The following is a 23,354-nucleotide window of genomic DNA, read 5'->3' as shown; positions in this document are numbered from 1 at the left end:
ATGGCCTGACTAGAACAGGTGAAGTGGCTTGATCGTAAATGTTAGGGTGATGACAGGTCAGGTCTGAAAGTACAGGAGATTTCAATGAGATAACATTATTATAAGTTTATTGAAAAGATGTATTAGGGTACCTATTCCCAAGTGGGTGTTGATGGAAGCGTAGCGAGCAGTGCCAGTCAAGTTTTTGTTCTCGCGGTAAGGGATGTGCTGGTGGGTGCGAGCATCTCTGTACTTCTTGGCCAGGCCAAAGTCAATGATGTAAACAAGGTTGCCCTTCTTCCCCAGGCCCATAAGGAAGTTGTCAGGCTTGACGTCTCTGTGAATGAAGTTCTTGGAGTGGATGTATTCGATTCGGCTGATCTGATGACAGAACAGAGGACAGGTTCAGCAAGTCGAATGACTGAATGAGAGACTCCATGCAAACCTAACACACCAATTCAAATAAAGCAATGAAGGCATGACAACCGCTGAACAAGCAGCCCTTTCACATTAAGCCTCCTTTCACAACGGCTCTTGGCACTTAATACTCAGTCAAACAAAGTGAAAGAGGATACTGGTTGTCTATGTAAAACAGCTGAAAGGATGACAGTAAAGCTTGACATGTCATCAGACCACCACTTCCTGGATTCATTATCCCATTTTGGGTGTCCTATAACAAGAGCTGGGTAGGGTGGAGAGGATAAAGGTTACGGTGATCCCGTCTACAGCCTTACCATCTGGTCAGCCAGCAGAAGAACAGTCTTTAGGCTGAACTTGCGAGAACAGAAATTGAAGAGATCCTCTAAACTGGGTCCCAGCAGCTCCATCACCATCACATTGTAATCTCCTTCTGCTCCACACCATTTGATTGTTGGGATACCGACTGTAGAAGAAACAATTACCATTAGTACAGCAGATTTTTTTCCCTTCAAAAAGGGAATCTAATGTGGTTTATGAAGAAAATCCTTGTCAACCAAAATGATCTTGAAAGTTCAGACTACCGAATAGAGGGGATTTTGACTAATATGTATCTGTATCTTTGAAGGACTGACAGACCAAATCTGAAGGTGACCTACAACATTATAGGTGGGGGGTTGGGAGCACGTTTGTTTCAATAGGGCAGTGATGTGATAAAAAAAAACCCAAGCAGAGCTTTAGCTCGAATAAACCAGCAGCGCTGGTTGGTCAACCTCAGAAAGGGCTCTAACTCATCAGCCATAAAATATCAACAATCTTGAGAAGACCTTGAAGTGATGTACGAAAAGATATAGGCTGTCGTGGAAGGACAGCTGATACTCAATTAGATCACTTCAAGGGCGTTTTCCTGCCCCCTCAGTTCAGACACATGTGAACCAGAAAAGGCAGCTGTCACAACACCGTAACATAATTTGAATGTGTACTGATAGGATAGATGTTGAATACACATTATCTTCCAGTTAAACAAGCAAGCCCCAATTACAGCGACCAGCTTTAACAAAACTTGATATCCAATTTGATATATTCATTAACAAGTTGTAAAATACAATTTCTGGCAACCACAGATTTTTTTTTTTTTTTTTTTTTTTTTTTTTTTTTTAACAGTGTAATGAGGTAAACAGGTCTCTTGAACACGGTCTCTTGTCTGCCATCAGACAAACAGACAGTCTAGATTTTCCAGTGTCGTTCACATATACCCAGCAGCACACTCAGGATTATCGAGGAGAGAAAGAGACAGAGGGCTCAGCAGCATTCTGGAAGGTCAGAGATCTCTCGGCAGCTGCTGTCGTGGCTACCGTCATGTGTGCCCTGAGCCTGGCCACTGCCTTCAACAGCACAGAGCTTTTGCTGTTCAGCACTTTGCAGAAAACATCTTCCAGGTCAGCTATTCCTGCGCAAACTCAGGAGGTTAAATATATCTCCTGGTCTGAGCTGTCCAGCGCGCCTTTCCATTCTCATGTCAGGACAGCTCTGGCACAGTCTATATTAATAGGAATTAAAATAGAAAAATGCCGAGCCCAGTGCTTCTCCATGTAAGGACTCAAACAAGAGTGCAATTGTGGTATTAAAACATCCAGAAATTAAAAAAATACAATAAATAACACAGAAGGCAAGGATTTCTTTCTCCGTAATACAACGAATGTACATGCACACACAAATGCGTGCAAGTACCCACACCTTTCTCGATGTAAAGTTGTCAGTGTGTATGTTTGTTCATGCTATGCTAAATAAGGCTGGGAGTGGTGAAAGAGACCCAGTTAGGAGATGGAATGCACAGGGTGGCCCCTCCCCCCCCCCAAACCCACTCCCCTCTGCACACACCATCTGGCCTGGGGTCCATGTGATCACAGAGAACACAAGCGCCGAGAGGGAGGCTCACTCAGAATGTCGGTCTGTCGTGGCATGGATGCCATCGCAACGTTTGGCCGCTGCGGAGCGAACGTCATGCATGCTCAGTCATGCTGAGAGCGAGCAGACAGACTTGAGCATGTTTGAAGCAAATGCTGTAGACGACACTTTTTCTGCTAGCACCATAAAATACCCCCGACAGTACTGTCGTACATCTATCTAGAATAAGCAATCAGGGAAAACCCATCCGGAGATTGGGGGGGGGTATTATTCTTCAGAAACCTCATGTATATTCATAAATAGGGCCCGATGATTTCCACGATGCAGAAAACGCGGAGGGAATCACGGAATCCAGTTTAAAAAAAAAAAAAAAAAAAAAAACGGATATTACTGTATAACGCAGAATGTCACGGAATATCAAATTTGAGATGAATAAATAAAGTAGGTCAGTACACTTAATTTAAATCGAGATATAGACTAGCGTCTGTGAATATTAAACCACAAAAGCCTCAGCGTCTGCCGCCTCACTAAATGAGGGACATGAATGCATAAACTTTATCTCTAGAGCTGCTTTGAGAGTCACTTCATTAGCATTTTATCGTTTCAGTTGAGTAAAACTATCGTCATATCAAACACACAGAAACTCAAAGGTCTTCACTGCAACCTGTCAAAAAAAAAAAAAAAAAAAGTTCGGCTTAACTTGAAGAAATTGTGACAGAAATATATTACTGTTGTACAGTAGACTTTTAGCTGTCTCAATGGAATAATACTAACATTAACAATAATAATAATAATAATAAATAAATGTTAAAACTTCATTCTTTTTTTTCCCCATGTTTAAATTTTAACAGTAAAGCGCTGTTGTGCAGCACTTTGACAAAGTGTTTATTGTCATAAAAAGATAAATTTATGTTTAATTCATTTGATTGCCAGAAAAATTTAAATACACAACACAGAACAAAAACATTTAATAAAATTTTTTTAAAAAAAATAAATGTTTTTATGAATTTAATTTAGACATGCTTTTTGATCATTAAAATTCTACCATTAAACCAATAAAATGGAATCCAGAAAACTTAAAACAGAAAACACAGAATTTGGTAAAAATAAAACGCATTTCATAGGGCCCTAAATAAAATTAAATGGAATTTGGGACTAAATGAAATGGGGCCCTATATAAATCATCACCATATATTGCAACAGAACCAAAATGTCAAGAAAAACCTGACTTTTGTGCCTGATTACAGGACTATATGGATGAAAAACCACACAGAGACCACAAATTGCATAGTTCCTCTACTTCCACACTAGAGTTGTCAAAAGTACCGACTTCGGCACCAAGTCTGATTCATAAACGCCTCTGATTGGCCATTGTGACGTGCTCATCGGATGTGTCTGTGATTGGCTTCAATGATCAACGCTTCAAAAACATTGTAATAGTCATCAATGACACTCTTCACCGAATGCTTAAACAGATAAACACAGGAATGTTTGAAAGCAGGCGTCTATCACTGACCTGCTTTCAAAACGCTTTCAAATTCAAACACTTCCATGTGTTGATCATTGTAGCCAATCACAGACATATCTAATGAGCATGTCAACACAATGGCCAATCAGAGGCATTTACAAATCTGCTTAACAGTGCTCAAATCATCACATTTTTAAAATTTCATTACTGATTGGTACCGAAGTCGGTTCTTTTGACAACTCTATTCCACACAAGTCTAAATGTTAAGCCAGTGAGAAGACGATTCATGGTGTTGACAGAACGCTGGGAGTAGTTTGAGATCTGATAATGCTACTCTCGGTGGAGAAGTTGACTCACTGACTGATGCAAGGGGAACTGGTCACGAATGGTTGGCCGCCCACTCTTGCCACAGTATTCTTTAACACAATCCAAGAAATGGAGATCCAGTGATCTACACCTTACCTTTAGAGAACCCTCTTAATCAAATTACTAAAGAGGCCAACAAAAGAACTATATTAAGCCAACATAAAATTGTTATTGTTCATTAAGGCTTTAGCAGCTGATATTACTTGCCAGGACTCAACAGGAAGGATTTCCTTTAGTTCCAGTATTTACTTCTCTTGCCAAAATTTCCACTGGCCCCACCACAAAATGATATATTTTTATTTACACTTACAGTTTAAAAGTTTGGGGGTCGTAAGATTTATTTTTTGTTGTTTGTTTGAAAGAAATTAAAACTTTTATTCAGCAAAGATTCATTAAATTAACAGTAAAATATTTATAACATTACAAAAGATTTACATTTAAAATAAATGCTGCTATTCTGATCTTTCTATTTATTAAAGAATCCTGAAAAAGTATCATCGTTTCCACAGAGATAAGCAATACTGTTTTCCGTAACTGTTTTGATAATAATAATGTTTCTTGAGCACCAAATCAGCATATTACAATGATTTTATCAGATAAAAGCCTTGGTGAGCATCAGAGACTTTTTAAAAACAATTTAAAAATCTTACCGACCCCAAATATTTGAACTGTAGTGTATGGTTTTTTTTGGGGTTTGTTTTTTTCCATATTTGCTCAAAATATTTTTGTCTTTGGTTTTCATCATGAAAAAATGTTTTCTTAAAAGATTTTTTTCCCTTTACAAACATTGGCACAAAGCTAGAAATTATACCGCTACAATGTGACTGCTATAATGTTTTGTTTGTAGTTTAACACGTTCTTGATGTTTTCATTTTTTAATACAAGTTCTATCACAGCCAACTAGATCATATCTTGCTGACAAATCAGCACATTTTGCAAACAACAATCTAGAACACATCTCAGAAAACCAAACGTTTCAGTGTATGGCATAAAAAAAAATAAAAAAAAATGAATGCATCATTGACGAATGTAAGAATTCCAGTGGCAAGAAGCACAGTCCCAAAAAGGAGAGTAACTCTTTGTCAGCTGGCCTGAAACTCTTTCACAGAAGCATCCTTAATGTTAAGCTCTGCTTGCACTATTTTATAATACAATTAGAATGGTGCCTTTCAAAATTCAGTGAGGTTTCAAAAAAACAAAACCTTTCAAGGTAAATTTTAACTCAACTCCTAACAGTTTATAATAAATATTTCAGTTTGAAGAGTTTTCTTGTCCACAAATGAACAAGTCTACAGACTCTTATGTATGTGTCAGCAGTGTGAGGCGTGAACGTGTGACTCATAGTTCTGTATTAACGGAGAAGCCGGATGGAGACCACGAGGAGCTGTTGACTGAGTGTGGAAACACATACCGCCTCCTTGCATCATTTTGTAGATCTTGCTCTCGATGTGCAGCTGTGGGTGCTTCGTTTTCACACATTCTAGCTTGATGGCTACTTCTTCCCCCACGGAGATGTCTGTGCCTGAAGATCAGAAAAGACAGGATTACACTATACATCACCAAACAGAAAAGCGAAAGACTGATAGTGGAGGGAGAAACAACCAAATCGCTTGACACGTCTAAAGTAGGGAGCTTAAACATAACATATCTGCACATGTTCCTGTGACGTACAATACACGCATACCTGAGCATGACAACAATAAATCCACTCAACTAGAGAGGCTTTGCAGTGTCTAAATAAGCATTAGCATCCAGTTTATTATGAGTCATTGGGAGACAATTAAACATAACCAAAAAATATAAATGAATATACAGGCCCACTATGATTAAAAAAAATTCTGCATATCTAAGTGACTCACACACAGCTTCCAGCGTGAGGGAGTGGGAACAATTATCTACGCGTACTGCTATACCACCTCCTTTCCGGCCCACCATCTGCCTCAACTCAACATCCTGAGCAGAGGATGCTGAAAATCATCCAACTTCATCTGCTGTAACAGACACCCAATGAAACAGAGGAGGAGAATGACAACACTACAGCATTTCCAAGGACTAGGCCAAGTGTATGTGTTGTGCCTGATGAACGTGACATGAAAAGCAGGATGAATGAGTTGGTTTAAAAAAAAGAAAGAAAACAAAACAAACGAATGAACTTCCCTCTTACTCAGAGTGTGGAAACTGACATGCTACATGAACCCAGTCCTGATTTTCCGGCTTGCAGACAGCAGACCAGTCCACAAACATGCCTCAAAAGTGGAGTATTGAGAAAGAAAATCACCCATATTCTTTTTTTCCTATTTTGTTTTTCACTGTAAGAACACGTGGCAGGACAACGTCGATTGTCCTCCATTTGTTTTTCTTCTCAAGTCACGTTTGAGCTCTGCAATCAACAGGTGTGTGGTCTCGCAGTCCAGTTGAATCATCTAGTGTGTGCGTTCAAAGGATTATAATGCTAAAAATCGGCTGAAACTGTCATTATGTCTGTGGTCTTCCACAGTTTTAAAATCAGTTAAGATTTGAAAATCATCTAGTGTGTCCCAGGTCTTACTCTGGACAAACTATAACAAGAGGCCTCAACCACTCTGTCACATGTCCCTTTTCCACCAACAGGTTTCCATAGGAAATGTGTTTGACTGGAAAAATCAGCTCTGCACTGTCCCCTAAAACATACTAACCACTAGGGCTGGGACAACACTATCGATGCATTGTGATTCGCGGATCATTTCTGATATTTTCCAAATGCATCGCAAATCGATTCTGAGCTTACTTTTTAACAGCAGATGGCGCTCTAGGAAGAAGACCGCTCATGCATTCGGCTGAGTCTGAGTGTATTTGCAGTTCAGAATGCTTTTATGACGCGAGATTAATGTAAATAGCTCACTGCAAACACCCTTGTAATTCGCTTCCACCTTTTCAAACTTTATAAATGATCTTTTTATAGAAGGTTCAAGCGGTGTGTGTAAGGAATTTGAAGCAAGCAGAGTACGGCTGTTCCTAAACCACGCAGTGCCATCTGCTGTTAAAAACTGAGCTCAGAATCGATTCAAGAGAATCGCGACACATAAGGAAAATATCAGAATCGATCCAGAATCATTTTTCGATTCGCGATGCATCGATGTATTGTCCCAGCCCTACTAACCACTAATGTCAGATGCAGGAGGTCTACAACAAAATGGCAAACATCATTTGAATAAATTGATTGATATAAATTATACTATGTTTAATAAATATATCAGGCTGAATGGTTATTCAAAATTAAATTTAAATCCTGATATGGCTTAGTGTGGTTATCAACTTGCAAAGGTTGCGAATGAATAAATATGAATGAATGAAGCATGGCGCTGTGTTCATTTACACACTCACGCAGCTCATGCTAAGTACTTTCAGTCTCAGAGTAATTCATATACAATAACTAATTATTAGGGTTGGGCCCAAAAAAAAAAAAAAAAAAAAAAAAAAAAAAGATTTTTCGATTGATCTCAAAAAGCCACAAGTCAATCTTTTTTCCGTATTTATTTACGCAAACACTGACGTCAATCTTATTACTAGTCTTCTCCACTAGATGTCATCCACTTATTTACGACAGTGGGAACCTTGTCATTCATTCAATGCTAAATATGATGGATGCAGAAGCGCCTTTCAGCGTGAAAGACAGTTGAAGGAACTGTCACTGTCCCGATCGGGCCAGTGCTGCATGGTCACGAAAGTTTATCATTTGCACTCATATTCAAGTCTTGCCAATGTAAGCATTCAAGCACAATAAGACGAGAAAGAGAACTGTGTTTTGTGTGCGCACAGAAATTTGCATGCCTTCTATAATGTGCAAATGAAATTCTCTTTCACTTCTCCTTGAGTTTAAACTGACAAATTCACACAAACTTTTTTTTATGGGTTATAGTTATGGTGAAGGGTTGGATTCTGGAATCTAATGCCGCTTCAATATATATCCTTTGAATGTTTTATCAAGTTATTAATCAACATTTATCTTTCTAAATATTAATTATTTGAATGACTTCTTCAACTTATGTTAAAGCGTTTATTTTCCTTTTCATCTTCAAACACTAATGATGAATATTGTCTGTACCTCTCACTGAGAGAAAAGTACAACTTATCAGTATGTTTTGAGATATTCTCCTGTTTACAGTTAAAGCTCCGGCCAACTTCAACCTTGAAGAAGCTGTGAATCATGTGTATCTTTGTATGTGCGCTAAGTGTTTTGTGCAGGTCCTTTATGGGTGCTAGTGGACAACTGGCATTTTGCTGGAGACCTGCAGACGCCTTGTCATGATCTAGAAGGGCATCCAGTGCCTAAATCCAGGGTCCAAGCATCAGCATCGTGATGGATGGAGATATGCTTCTGACTATCTGTCCATGTGTGGAAGATTACTAAATTTGTCTATTTTTCTTAGCCAATCAGAATCATTTAACCTAAGTAATGACATAGTAGACTCTGTTAGAGTGTAATTGCTGTGGAAATGTGAATGTATACAAAGCGGCCTACAAACGCCTTGTGAGACTTGAAACTGGCTTCTGCTGATGAAACTGCAAACTATTCTTCAGTAAAATTCTCTTCAATTGATCGCACTTCTGACTCCGGATCTCTTCATTCATCACATCTGGTCTCAGGTCCTTAACTGTTAATCCCCAACAATGGCTTTAGGGAACGTAAACAGTAGAGAAAGACAACGCATGTGTATCATTATAATGGATCTGTGCAGCTCTTAAAAGTGACAGCAGCCTAATATTCCTGCTCTTGAGAAATCTCTCCCTGCTCTTCACTAATTTATATTAGTTAAGATAGTAGTTTTAGCTGTGGTATCGAAATTGGAATCAAGAATTGTTAAATTTCACTGGTATCTAAATTTGTGTCATAACCTTATTTATTATAATACAGGGATATATGGGTCAAAAACATCAAACAATAACTATTTTATTCATTTATTATAATTATTTTGTGATGGGGCTAGTGACAATTGAATCATTGCATTCACTGAATTGAATTGAGATAAAAAAAAACTAATAAAAATAATCGGGAAATGAATCGAATTGAGATTATGAATCAAAATCGGGACATCTGTATCGAAACCTAGCCCTACTAATTATACAGTTGTAATGTTAAAAATTATTAGGCCTATTTTGTTAAATACTTTTACAAATTGCAATTTTTTTTTTGTCAGGAAGGGGGAAAAAAAAACCCCACAACTTTCAAAATCTTTCAGCCCTATACTTAAACTTTCTATAAAGATGATGAATCAAACTTCGGATGATTCTTTTGATTTGAAAGTAATATATATATATATATATTATACACACACTTTCCAGTGTTGTGTTTTTTTTGTTTTTGTTTTTTAGGTGAAAAGAAAGAAGCCAGATAACAGAATAGCCATACAGCCACTATGGTGGACATAAATTGAGAAGACATAAAATGTTTAATTTATCAAAAGGGTGGTAGTTAGGGGTTAAACAGATCGTTGTTGATTCATGATTCGTACGGACCAGGACCCACAGTTTGGCACGCATGTGATTTGCGGATTAATTTCAAGTTTAACTACCATAGACTAAAAGTTTATAATTTAAACATTTGTTGTTTTGCTAGTCTACACATTCAATAGATTTTAAACTATTCCAGCGCTAGAAGAGGCAAAAGAGAATGTAATTCATTACCCGTCTCGTGCGCTTTTATCTCTGCGCACGGCCGCGCGCACACACACACACACCAGGTGCGCACACAGAGAGGCGCATTTCAGATAGCGTGCAAACTCCAAATTGATTCCTCTTTCGTGCCTCCTTGCACTTAGATGGACACATACACACAAAATTCGTTCAAAATACCAGTCTCGGCAAGTGTTCTCATAAATAGTCGGTTAGGTCTCAAAAGAAAGAACAAGAGAAGGATGTATACAGTTAGACCTCACTTTATTTGTAACTTTGTTAGGCTACATTGTACCTATCTATGCTTGTAATTTGTGTATTTGTTCTTATTTTTTAATGACTGTTCATTTGCCTTTAATAATGTTTGAACTTTATTAGTTAGGCTAGTAGTTTTTGATGTGGTATCAGCGTACTTAAATTGGGCTTTAAGTATTAAATGGAAAGCAATGTTACCCCCACCCCCAAAATATTTTTTTCTTGCTGATCCGAAAAATGATCCGATCCGTGACTCAAAAACCGTAATACGACCCGAACCGTGAGTTTTGTGATCCGTTGAACCAATAGTGGTAGTGAGTGTTACGTCAATTTGTTAGATGACTAGTCACGCTATTAAATGCTCCTCCACAATAGACAGAGTGACTATGACATGTAATGCTCTATGAAGATTTTTAGTAGGACTTGTGGCATGAATCATACAGCTCACAAGGAAATACATAATGATTACATAAATCATACACCGATTAGGCATAACACCATGACCACCTTCCTAATATTGTGTTGGTCCCCCTTTTGCTGCACCAAGATGTTAGCAGCAGATCCTTTAAGTCCTCCATGGATCGGACTTGTTTGTTCAGCACATCCCACACATGCTCGATTGGATTGAGATCTGGGGAATTTTGAGGCCAATCAACACCTCAAACTCGTTGCTGTGCTCCTCAAACCATTCCTGAACCATTTTTGCTTTGTGGCAGGGTGCATTATCCTGCTGAAAGAGGACACAGCCACCAGGGAATACCGTTTCCATGAAAGGGTGTACATGGTCTGCAACAATGCTTAGGTAGGTGGTATGTGTCAAAGTAACATCCACGTGGATGGCAGGACCCAAGGTTTCCCAGCAGAACATTGACCAAAGCATCACACTGCCTCCGCCGGCTTGCCTTTTTCCCATAGTGCATCCTGGTGCCACGTGGAAAAGCGGACGCACACGCACCCGGCCATCCCCGTGATGTAAAACTTAAAAAATTTTAAATGAAATTTAAAAAATGTGACGCTTTGAGCACTGTTGAGCGGATTCATAAACACCTCTGATTGGCCATTGTTTTGACGCGCTCATCCAATCAATGACGCTCTTCCCAGAGGGCTTACACAGATACACATTGGAGCATTTGAATGCAGGCGTCTATCATGGACCAGTCCACTGATAGACGCCTGCTTTTAAAACCTCCTGCTTTCAAATTCAAAAACATCCGTGTGCTTTCAAACGCTCCCATGCATTGACCATTGAAGCCAATCACAGACATATCCGATGAGTGCGTCAACACAATGGCCAATCAAAGGTGTTTACAAATCGCTCGACAGCGCTCAAAGCGTCACATTTTTGAAACTTCAGTATCGACTGGTACCGAAGATGGTACTTTTGACAACTCTAGCCATCATGAAGAGATAATCAGTGTTATTTACTTCACCTGTCAGTGGTCATAATGTTATGCCTGATTGGTGTATAACCTAGTATATACACATTTATCATGGCAGAGTAACATTTATCAGAATGATAGGAACATAGGGCTGGGGATTTTTACGATTTTTTCGATTAATTCGAATTTAATGTTTTGCCTCGATTTTATTATTTTTAAATCGAGAAATCGCGATTTTGAATAAAAATGTTAGCAAACGTTACAATTAGACGTTGACAATACAGCAATGATAACCATTAAGAGAAGAAAATGATCCGATCACATGATGGCGCGCCTGATTAACCGTTCTTATGTGACACTCTATGAACGTTGAACACATCACTAGTCTTGAGCGGCTGTTTACTCAAAAATGCGTTATTGCGTTGAAAAAAAATGAGACGCGGGTAGTGGAATGGGAAAAGAGCAAAGTTATTAAACGCAAGTTGAAATTTTTTTAAACTTGACCGCCGCATTTTTAGAATACCGTTTCATGGGTGAGATGCTGCAAAAGACGCGAGAGCAACACTCAAACATAAAAATAGCGCAATGGAATGCAAAAACCTGTAAAGAACTACTCCTGTATGTTTGATATTTCATGTTTGTTATTTCATGTTTGTTTGATGGTGACAGGCTAAAAGGTGCTGTTATTTTCTGTTTTTACAAAGCATTTGCTGTTAATAATAGCCTATTACTGGTGTTATTTATTGCTATTACTTTGTGGCTAAGAAATATTTAGCATTTTTCTTATTTTAAATTATTTCTGAGTATATAGGATGTATAGGATTAAGATAAGTTTGTTATATTCAATACATATTTTCTGCAAAGATATTTAACAATATAGGAACAATTGCAATATCACAGCAGCAAACCCTTAATACAATTACAAATACAAATACTAAGAAATTAACTTACAGCAAGCATAACGCAAGGTACAAGAAGAAACAAGAGAAAAGGCAGATACTACAACCTAAGTAATGCAAACACTGCACACATCAGATCCTGTCAGTGCCTGTGGCAGGACGTTTCTCTAGAACTAATTTATTAAGTACAGTTTTAATTTTGGATGTGCAAGCAATTTATTTTTACATGTTAAACAAGTGCTATACCAGGACCATGCCGCAGTGGAGCTGGATCCGGTACTCTCCTGTTGAAACTCAACTGTACATATGCCATGTATATATTTCCAGCCACTGCTCTTCCTGAATTACCATGATCTATTTCCACTTTGAAAAGCCACTCTAAAAGGCACAAGTAGTACCAGCTTCACAGGATAAATTCTACAAAGCTATCACCTGCCATGGCTTGTGGAAAAAGCTAAACAGGCAAACTGCTCAGACAGGCCGAAACAATACAACTGATCGTGACCCTTCAATCACAACTGTAGTGATTTTCCCACAGTCCCTGAAACCTTAAACCCACCCTGTGGGTATAGCTGTGTGAAAAAGTGGTATAACAATCAATAACTGTCAATAGTATACAGTGCTCTTCAACACTGTTCATGAAGAAAAAAAAAAATGAAAATGGAAAGAGAAAAAAAAGAAAAAAGCTGCTGGAAAAAAAAATGAGCCGCCCCACACAATCAGCTTAAGCTACACATTACAGATGATCAAATATATATAGTGGGTCAACAAAAGGCATGAAGGAACAACTCAGCCAGAAAACTACAAATACACCTTATCAAATACAGTAACGTTCCAATAGTGTTGACAAAAGTACCGACCGTGATACCAAGTCAGTACTGAAATTTTAAAAATGTGATGCTTTGAGTGCTGTTGAGCGGATTTGTAAACACCTCAAGGCGTCATTTTTAAAATTTCAGTACCGACTTGGTATCGTGACCGGTACTTCTGACAACACTACGTTTCAAATTTGCAAAACAATAGCGTGGATCTGTATGCGAAAACACACTTGTAAAGGGGTTGTTCACAAGTATCCTTACATTCAAGAACAGCTAGACAGAGCACATCAGAATAGTATGATTTTGAACAGCGTCCCAAGTCGTATCGGTCGTAAGTGGCGCTGTAAGTGGCGCTGCTGGTGAGCGCATTTTAAAGACGCTTCTCGTGTGCTACTCCCTTAAGATTGAGTCTAGTGTTGTCAAAAGTACCGGTACTTCGGTACCAAGTCGGTACTGAAATTTTGTAAATGTGATGATACCAGCGTTTCTGTAGTACTGGGAGTATCCGGGTATATTCGGTACCCACTGATAGGGCTGTGCCAGTATTTTACGTGAATACGACACAAGTGAAGCACAAAGCTTTGTTTACAGAAGAAATAGGCTAATAGGTTAGCAATTAAATGTGACATCGCAGCCATGGAAACATTTTGGTTCATGCCGAATGAGAGAGGTAAGTCATACATTTAAGCTTTGTCGGCTTTGTATTCTGTTTTGCAAATCACGATCTGGTCACCCGATAAGCAGAGAATTTAACAATATTCCATTAGTTATGCCACTGTACATGAAATCTCTGTTTCTTTACCCAAATCTTCACTCGCGCAGGGGATTATAAACGTTTCTTCCTTTGGTTCGCTTTTAATTAGGCCTATTATATTCACATTCTTTACTGTGGTGAAGTAGAAAAAACACTGTAGGACAGAATCCTTTTTGCTTGCACGTCAATTTCTATTTAAAACAGTTCGTGCTTGTTTTTAGACTTGATAAAGCACGTCAAGTTTATTTGTATATAGCGCGTTTCACACACGCTGGTGATTTTTACTTTCGCTTTCCCTGGCAGCGCTAAATCAAATATAGCCTGAATGTCTGAAGATAAAACTCGCTCTTCAGACTTTTTACAACAAGTGTCAGTTCCTTGTAACATCAGGAGATAACAAAGATATTATTAAAGAGAAATGGTCTCTTTCCTGCTCGTGTCCCACATCCCTCTCAAAGTGCAGAGCGGCTGTATGACGCATCTTTGTGTGGAAATAAAAAACAAATGTTTTTTAGAATAATACTTCACTTTCTTATTATTTAGGTTACCATTATTTACTGATATTTATTTCATAGTTTTACAGGCTGTAGTGTGTTGTTTCACTGAAGGAATAGCTAAAATAAACACGCACGTCTGTTTCAAAATGGATGTTTAAGCATTTAATTTTTTATATTTCAAAATTTATTTCATTGAGGTATATATATATATATAATATTATATATATATATATATATATATATATATATATATATATATATATATATATATATATATATATATATATATATATATATATATATACACATACACACACACAAACATACACACACCAAATATTTATATGTATGATTACCATCATATTTAATGTTTTTAAAAATAGGCTAGTTAAATAAAATAGTAAAATACTTCCAACAGATTTTTCTGTGGTACCGAGAACCGTAAATTTTTTACTGGTACCGACTACTGGAATTTTGGTAACGTGACAACACTAATTCAGTCATTACATTTTGATGATAAATGAGGTCAAAAATACACAAAAAAAAAATTATGGATGAATTGTTCACAATAAGATCAATAACATGCATTCAGAAAATATATCAGAATATTCATCTCATGCCTATTTTAACAACAACAAATCAAGATATCACCCATGGATATTTCACCACACCACAAATAAATGAAGGCATCTCTAGTATCCAAAAGAGATACACTTCCACTATTCTACATGTAACCTCAAAAGTTCAGCAAAACGGCTTAAAATCTGAGCAAATCCCTGTGCGGCCTGAGATTGGGATATTTTAAAAGGTTCACGCCAGGATTTACAGCTGTTTGTCAGTGTGCAAGGCTACTCACACCAGCCCCATTTCCATCTAAATTGAACCCAGTCCATTGTTGGGGATGGCAAGATTTTCCCGTCACACACCAGCGAGACCAGGCTGCACAGCTCCGATCACCCTGCCTTTTTTAGCCTCACATTACGAGTGCATTCACAGGGAAAGAGAAACAGCTACACATCAGATACATTAGAGGCATATTACTACTATAATGAACCTGAGCTAAGCCTGGACACATCAGACTTATCACAACAAGCAAAGTCCATGCTCTGAGACAGCCAACGGCCCATGCAAACAAACAAGGATCAATTTAAGATTCCTCTATAACCAACACATTAACCAAGTCCATAATCTCTAAAAACGTGCTTGTTTTATTTGACACAGTCAAGACTAAGATGAATGGTATGCTTTACAGTGTGCATTTCTTGGTCAAATATCTCCCCTTGATCTTTATGCATTTTATGCCTCCATGAATGCCATACCACCACTACTGGTGAATATCAAAGACTGCAAAGATATGTATAGTGGAATTTGATTTGCCTGGGCACATTTGGAGCAGAGAATGCTCTTCCTCCCCTATACTGATAAGCACAGAGGATATGTTCAGACACATCCACTCAATACATCAGCAAACACTACATGAGCCCATCCTTAACACAGATGTCTACGTACACTTGGTTCAACAGCAAATGACACAAGTGACTTCAACGCCCATGGAAATTTTCAAGTCAGCACATATCAATCATGGTTTAGCTCTTGAGCCTTCCCTTTTCATCTGCTTGCATATCTGGTTCCTTCACTCTCTGTTCCTTTTGTCCTTTAAGATAAAAGTGCAATAATTTCCAGGGGAAGCCTTCCATGATGTAATCTTGGAGATCAATAACATTCAGCCATCCCCCCCACTGCAGGCAGCTGGCATGTTTCTCAACCCCCATCCCGCACACCAGGCCCAGGGCACTCCAGAGGGATTGAAGGTTCGCCTGTCTGGAGGACAAATTGGTTGCACTCATCTCATTCATGTGCATACGCTCACATTTATTTTGCGCGACCGCAAGCTTGTTGGTTTGTGCAGCGCGGAGACAGATGGATACTTGTGTAGCGGTGTTGAGATTCAATTCATTAGCGAGAGATCTGCTAAATAAGCATCTCGGTAAATGAGAGAACAGCATGCTAAAACTGTGTGGGTCTAATACCGGTTCAGCGACACAAAAAGAGGGTCTAAGTAGTAAGAGATTTATGACAATACTGAGTGTTAAACGATATGATCTATCAAACAGCATGTGGGAAAGTGTTCTATAGGGTTGAAAACTTAAATTCGGACCGATCCAGATAAGTACATTTTTTTTTGATAACTGCTAAATGGCTGATATTAAATTTGTAAACATTTTGTCTGCGTAAATAGAAAAAAATAAAACTAATAACAGCAAGTAAATTTGGGCATAATAAGACATTAGATGGCAGCAAAGGTAATCCATATTTACATTATTATTCAAAAGTTTGGGGTCGGTAAGATTTTTTAATTTAACAACTTTTCTATTTGAATATATATTAAAATGTAATTTATTCCTATGATGCAAATCTGAATTTTCAGCATCTTCAGTGTCACATGATCCTTCAGAAATCATTATAATATGATGATTTGCTGCTCTCAAGCATTTCTTATTAACAATGCTGAAAACAGTTGTGCCGCTAAATATTTTGAATACGGAAAATGTTTTTTTGTTTTTGTTTTTTTTTCAGGATTATTTTATAAGATTAAAAGAAGAGCATTTATTTTGTAACATCTTAAATGTTATTACTGCCACTTTCAATCAATTTAATGCATCTTTTTTTTTTTTTATATATATATATATATATATATATATATATATATATATATATAAGTATTAATTTCTTTCAAAAAGACCCCAAACCTGTGAATAGTAGTGTCATTAGATACTACTTACATGAACTTAATTTTTAATAATAACAATTAAGCTTTAAGGCCCCGATATACTTACTGCGAAGTTCTTTGCTACTGCGCGCTTTCCACTCAATGACAAAGCATTTTTCTAATAAAGTATAAGAAAAGCATCGGATCATCATAGCAACATGGATATGTTTGTTTGCACAAGCTCTACACCAGTGTTAATTTTGACAGCAAATTTTGATTTAGTTTTGGTCATTGTCTTTTGAATAAAATGGCATTTAGTTTGTCATATTTTAGTCATCAGAAATTGTTTTAGTTTTAGTCGACTAAATCTACAGTAGATTTGGTCGACTAAAATCTAATTTAGTTAAATTGTAATGCATCAAGTAAGCATTTCTCTAACAATACACAGATGTCTGTCACAGATATTCTCCAAACTGTTTATGTTCACTTAAGACAACCAACTGTACTTTACTTGCCAAAGCAGACGGTTTTTGACCGTTCAAGTGCAAAAAGACACGAAAGAGAGCTCAATTCAGGACTTGTCATTTCAATTCAGTTTTTGCTTTAAAATGTCTACATAGTTTTTTTTATTTCTGTTTTAGTTATTTTAGTACATCAGGTTAAGCTAAAACTTAGAAACTAGATGAAATAAAATAAGTTTACATTTTTTTAATATATTTATTTTTTATTTCAGTTAATGTTTAGCGTTTCAAGTAATTAAGATTTCTTTATGGTTTTAGGTTTAGTTAACTATAATAACCCTTATACTTCTAAAATATATTGAATAATGTGTCAAATAATGTTCTTGGTCTTTCCTTCCTGTGACAGAAGATACAGTTGTTTACTATGAATTAAACAGAAATTTAATTAAGTTAAATACAGTTTATTGTGTAAACAAAATAACAATAATGACCAGGGGAAAAAAAAAAACATAAACCATCCCGAAATACATGTGACTCTTGTTCTGAAATGTCTGCAGTCTGTACTGTAGTTGCAGGCTGCTCATTTAAGTTGAGGGATAATAAAATATGTGTTCTTACAACCTTCTAAAACATATTACCGTATAAACATTGTCAATTCATCAACATTAGCTCATAAGCAATTGCTTGGCATAAATGTGCGCTATTCATTAATTGCGAAGCAGTCTGAAGTGCTGCTGGACGAGCCTGTAGAGCACGCAACAGCGCCTCTTGTGCGCATCTTCCACACAGGACAGAAGTCCTGACTGGATATCTTCCCAAATCGTCCCTCTCCATCATTTTCATCTCGTTTTTATTTGTTGACGAAAATTAGAGTAGATTTTAGTCATAGTTTTAGTCATTCAAAACATTTTTATTTAGTCATCGTCTCGTTTTCGTCCGTGAAAAAAAGTCGTTGACAAATTATTCGTCAATGAAATTAACACTACTCTGCACTTCGGCACTCTAGTAAAGTTACGTCACATTTATTTATATAGCACTTTATACAACAGATTGCTTAAAATCAAGCAGCTTTACCGTAATTAACGTGAAAAACAGTGTCAGTGTATCGTTTCATCAGAAGTACAACTTCATTTTCTACTATAAAGCAGCTCTCCAATGTGCGGACGTCAATCCTCCACGGATTGAACAGGAGAAATGAAGCAGAAAAGATTTCCATGTGAAAAAAGGCAGAGCCTCCACAAACACCCACCTATTACGCAATCGCCATGGACCAATGGTAGTACAAAGATGTTTATCAGCCCCGGCAAAATTTTCCAGAAAGCTCGCTTTGGCGAGCTTTTTCGAACTCCCAAAACGAACTCCTAACAAACTCTGTGTTGGCCTGATTTTGTTTAAAATGACGTCACATCATTTTGTTCTTCAATTTAGCTTGAAGTATATTGGGGCATTAAGTGTCCCACTTTGCCTGTATTAACCCTGAACTTAACATTCATTTCTTTAATTAATAAGAAAAACTTTGACCCCAAACTTAATTTCCCCTAAAAATCCTATTTTGAGAATTAAATATCCAATATTGATTGTACTGACAAATAAACATATCTAAAACATCATCCAATAACCAGTATTTTGAGTATGGGAATCTATAGGTTAGTTACTGGAGATAATGGAAACCATGCACATGCCACTAAAAACACTCTTGGCTGCATGATTTAACAAGCCACAAGACAGCACCATGTTTTCATGAGAGCACTGTGAGCACTGGTTCACGTAGGCAGGCCAGTGCTGTACTTTTTTAAGAGGCTTGGTAGAGAGAGCATGTGTTGTTGATCGGGTCAGTCTGGCCTCCTTCAGCCCCAGCTGGAGTTCATCAGGCTCTGCCTCCCCAGGTGTGGGGATATTGGGAGTCTTTACATAAGCCCCTTAGCGAGTACATGGACGTGGCTGTTTCCAGTACACCAGCTGAATCACCACTGTTGCATAACAACATTTAGGCATTTGTAATTCACACATTCGGATTGGACATGTTTAAGATGTGTAACATAACTCTGGAGTGCACAGTCTAGGCGTGACAACCGCTCTGATCGTACCATCCTGCAGCAAACAGAAACAAAGAGCCCAGTTTGTATGTAAACAGCCAGCTGATCTACTTTTTCCTACTTTGTTTGCAAACCTCAATAGACTTCTGCAAAAAAAAGTGTTGGGTAATTTCACAAGAACATACTGGGCAGCTTAGGATCTTGCTTTGGAACTAACAGTTGTTTTTTAAGCCGTACTTCTGGAAAGAAGTACAGAGAGGAGGCGTAGAGTATTCCTCCACCAAAGTACTGCAGAAAAACGTATCATAAACACAAAACTCTGGCCAGCAATGAGATCACTGCACACAACTCCAACTGTGAAACAAAAACGAAAGGAGTTAAGCAAGAGCACAAAGCTCATCAAACCACAAGGAACCATATGCATCCCATATTGCAACGAGAGTAGTTTATTAAACTTCGCATCACAAGTCAAATGATAAAGGCCTGCACAGGATGCTTCAAAAGGAACCCAAAAACACAAAGAACCATACATAACTGGCAGCCTTCATTATCTTCAATGTGGTGACATAAAAACTTACAAGAAAAGGTGCATTAAAGGCAGCTATCTATAACAATACTTTGCAACCTTAGGCCCCCAGAACCATTGACGAAAGCAAATATTACATCACCAGCGCCTTTCACAAGTTAAGTTGAAACTTGCACGCGAAGGGAACTTGCCAGCTAGTCCAAGCTGAGCATAACAGACCTTTTATAAACGTTCTTCTAATTAAAGACCTCTACCAACATGTAGAAACAACTCAGAGGTTGCAAAGATCTGATCATATGCAATACAAACGTTGTTTACTTGTGAGAAAGTACTTCACTTCCTCTTCTCTGTCAGACATTTCATTGTTACTCCTGACAAACCAGTGAGATAACAAACATACTGTATATTCTAGAGTGTAGCAAAGTCATTACAAGGGAGGGACACATCAATCTTGATAATATTAGATGTTTAAGACACAAAACAGAGGTTAAACTCGCCATCAGACTGTCTTTGACAGGATATGCTGGGACACTTCACTACAAATTTTAAAAGCGAGACTCCTCCAACACAACTTCCAAACAAATTATGAAAATAACGACATTAAAAATGTACTTGACAGGTCAGCAACCAAAATGCATAATCGTGTATTTACAAATGGCTATAATGTATATATATATCTATATATATGATCTGAGACGTACAGTCTCTTCAATGTTTGTTTTATAGTAGGTACCCCGAGCACACCATGTTCTTGACAATATAATATCTAACAATATGTGGTCCATAAAGCATAACTGTCTAGGTTGAACTGCCTGATTCTGTATTATCACTCAAGAAAAGCTTGATGGTGTCACGTAATATTCATAACAATATGTATTTACATACAATTACGAACCTAATGTCTATTTAAACTAATCTCCAGTTAACTGACGTGTTAAACTAGCTGACTACCCATCAAAATAGCAGTGGTCAGTGGGGGTTTTCTGGCTTTCAAGCTATAATGAATAGGACCTTCAGGAGCAGCTGACTGGGGGGACACTGGGAATCTATTTGACGTTTCAAAACAAAATATGATGTGTACCTTTATTAAACTGACATATAATACCGACTATCTCAATAAATGAAAAATGAAATAAACAATTACTTACCCAAATAAATGTCACCAAAGGATCCAGAGCCGATTTTCCTTCCCAGTCTGTATCGGTTTCCTACTCTCAATTCCATGGTAAATGGCTAATTACAAAGCTAGCGATGAAGCTAGCTTTAACGGGAATAATTTAAATGATATATGTTCGGAGTGTTTGATAAAAGAAACGAAAATCCGCTCTTTGTTATCCGTCTATTCTTCTGTCTCTCCCAGCCAGATTCCCCCTGCTAGCTTGCTAATTCCCTTCACAGTAGCTATCCAATTTTCACCAATCGTTTTCTAACATTCCGAATCGGTAACTATCAAAATATTAGGCTTATTAAAAAGAGTAAAGTGTGAACTTTCTGCTCTAGTAACTTTTACCCTGAAAATAGTCTGTTTAAAAAAGGATGAAGTCGGATTTAGAGAACGCCTCCCTTCCTGCCCTGCTGGCCCTGGATCTACCATTTACTGCTCTGTGTATCTTCTACAACAGAAGCTCCATCAGATGAATAATCCAGCCGACTGCAGCGACGTCACTTCCCGTAGCAACAACGGGCCACTGGAAAATCTCGGGTTTAGAAAACAAACCGTATGCTAGAATTTCTATTGTAAATCTGTTGAAATGTTGAAACATCCCCTAACCATAGCTTCAGTGATATTTTAAGTTGGTGTATGTGTATCGGTAAACGCGTTTAGGATTATTCTCATCAATAAAAGTGCACGTGCACAGCCTCAGGAATGTAAATAAACCTGTTTAAATAAACGTATATGTATATTTTAGGCAATTTATACTAGTTTCTCTGTTGTAGCCTTTTAATTTTCAGTCTTTATCACATATGGGAAATGACAGTTTACATCATGTTTGTTTACTGTGTTCATCATGATGATGTTTCAGGAAGATACCTTGCAAAACCAGTTTGCAGAGTTGAAACTGATGATAAACACAACTGACATCTTCCGTCATGTCATAAAATAAAAAAGAGAGATAACAGAGATTACACAGTAGTTCCTGTTGAATATTGGTTGTGTTTGAAGTGGTTCATATCCTTGAAACAGTTCGTTAAAGTAGACTTAAACTGCATTCTTAAAACCAAACCGTTTCTGATTGTCACAAATATTGAAAACTCACATGACATGAAATACACACGCAAAGCATCAATGTGCAAACGTGTTCTGAAAGTTGCAAAGAAACAATACATTATGATATTTTATACCAAAGAAAGCATACAATTGTACAAGCTGAATATATTGACAACTTTACTTGATGATTTAAAATTAGCACCTGAACAATGACATGAAGCAGATGATTCATATCCATATGAAGCCTATATCTGCTGATAAGTACTAATTTTAATGCACTTGAATGACAGCCCTGCTGAAAAATCCAGCTAAAACCAGGTTAAGCTGGTTGGCTGGTTTTAGCTGGTCAAGCTGGTCTCTCAGCCTGGGTTAGCTGGTGTTCAGCTGGTTTAAGCTGGTCTCCCAGCCTCCCAGTCTCCTAGCTAACCAAAACCCCTCTAAAACCAGCTATGACCAGGCTGGGAGATTTTTCAGCAGGGAGATTCTATTTAATAGCCTTATTTTAGTTCAAATGTAAGCTTTATGTAATTTATATTTCTTAAAGTCATGTTTCGAGATGCTGTACAGTGTGACAAGCTGTCCAAATGTGTTAGGTAAAAGAATAATGCTTTTTTTCCATAATTACAAAACAACCAATATAAACACAGTCAGTCTTGAAAAACAACTTTTATCAGTATTTTGAGCCCTCTTTCTGAAACCTGATCATTTTCGATGATAACGCCCACAGAAGCTGGTGTTGTATTCAGTGGAGTATGATTGGTCAGAGCACAGCCAATGCTTGAGGCTGAATAGGTGAGAGTCACATGACTGAATTACTCAGCTTTCCGTTGCATGTGTTCAGTCACGTTGAGAGCAATGCGCCAGGAAAGCCTGTGAACGCCCACTCTAACAGCCAAACCAGGTTTCTAAGAGAGCTCCAGCTCCAACACACCGAATAAGTGCAGTGATAAACAGCACTTTATAAGACCTAAACAGAAGAAAACAAAAAAAACTTTCATAACAAAGAGTGTATGTTCTTTT

The 23,354-nt window shown here is 37.6% G+C and overlaps 1 protein-coding gene across 2 annotated transcripts in view; it reads right to left on the bottom strand.

Annotated features, from left to right (window-relative positions):
• The window catches only part of csnk1da (casein kinase 1, delta a), a 33,894-nt gene extending 12,105 nt beyond the window's left edge, over nt 1–21,789 (bottom strand). Inside the window, exons 1-4 of one of the 2 annotated variants that reach the window (XM_051888481.1) lie at nt 21,274–21,789; nt 5,550–5,660; nt 714–862; nt 132–360 (exon numbers count right to left, since the gene is read on the bottom strand). In XM_051888481.1, the coding sequence (XP_051744441.1) occupies nt 132–360; nt 714–862; nt 5,550–5,660; nt 21,274–21,349 (565 nt within the window). In that variant the 5' untranslated portion in view covers nt 21,350–21,789. The remainder of the gene's footprint in view (nt 1–131; nt 361–713; nt 863–5,549; nt 5,661–21,273) is intronic. The other variant, XM_051888480.1, reaches the window with a different exon arrangement.
• Nucleotides 21,790–23,354: the final 1,565 nt, after the last annotated feature.

Source organism: Ctenopharyngodon idella, chromosome 3 (assembly GCF_019924925.1).
Source record: "Ctenopharyngodon idella isolate HZGC_01 chromosome 3, HZGC01, whole genome shotgun sequence".
Taxonomy (NCBI): domain Eukaryota; kingdom Metazoa; phylum Chordata; class Actinopteri; order Cypriniformes; family Xenocyprididae; genus Ctenopharyngodon; species Ctenopharyngodon idella.
The sequence above is the reverse complement of the archived record's forward strand: the minus strand, read 5'-3'. Positions and strand labels throughout refer to the sequence as shown.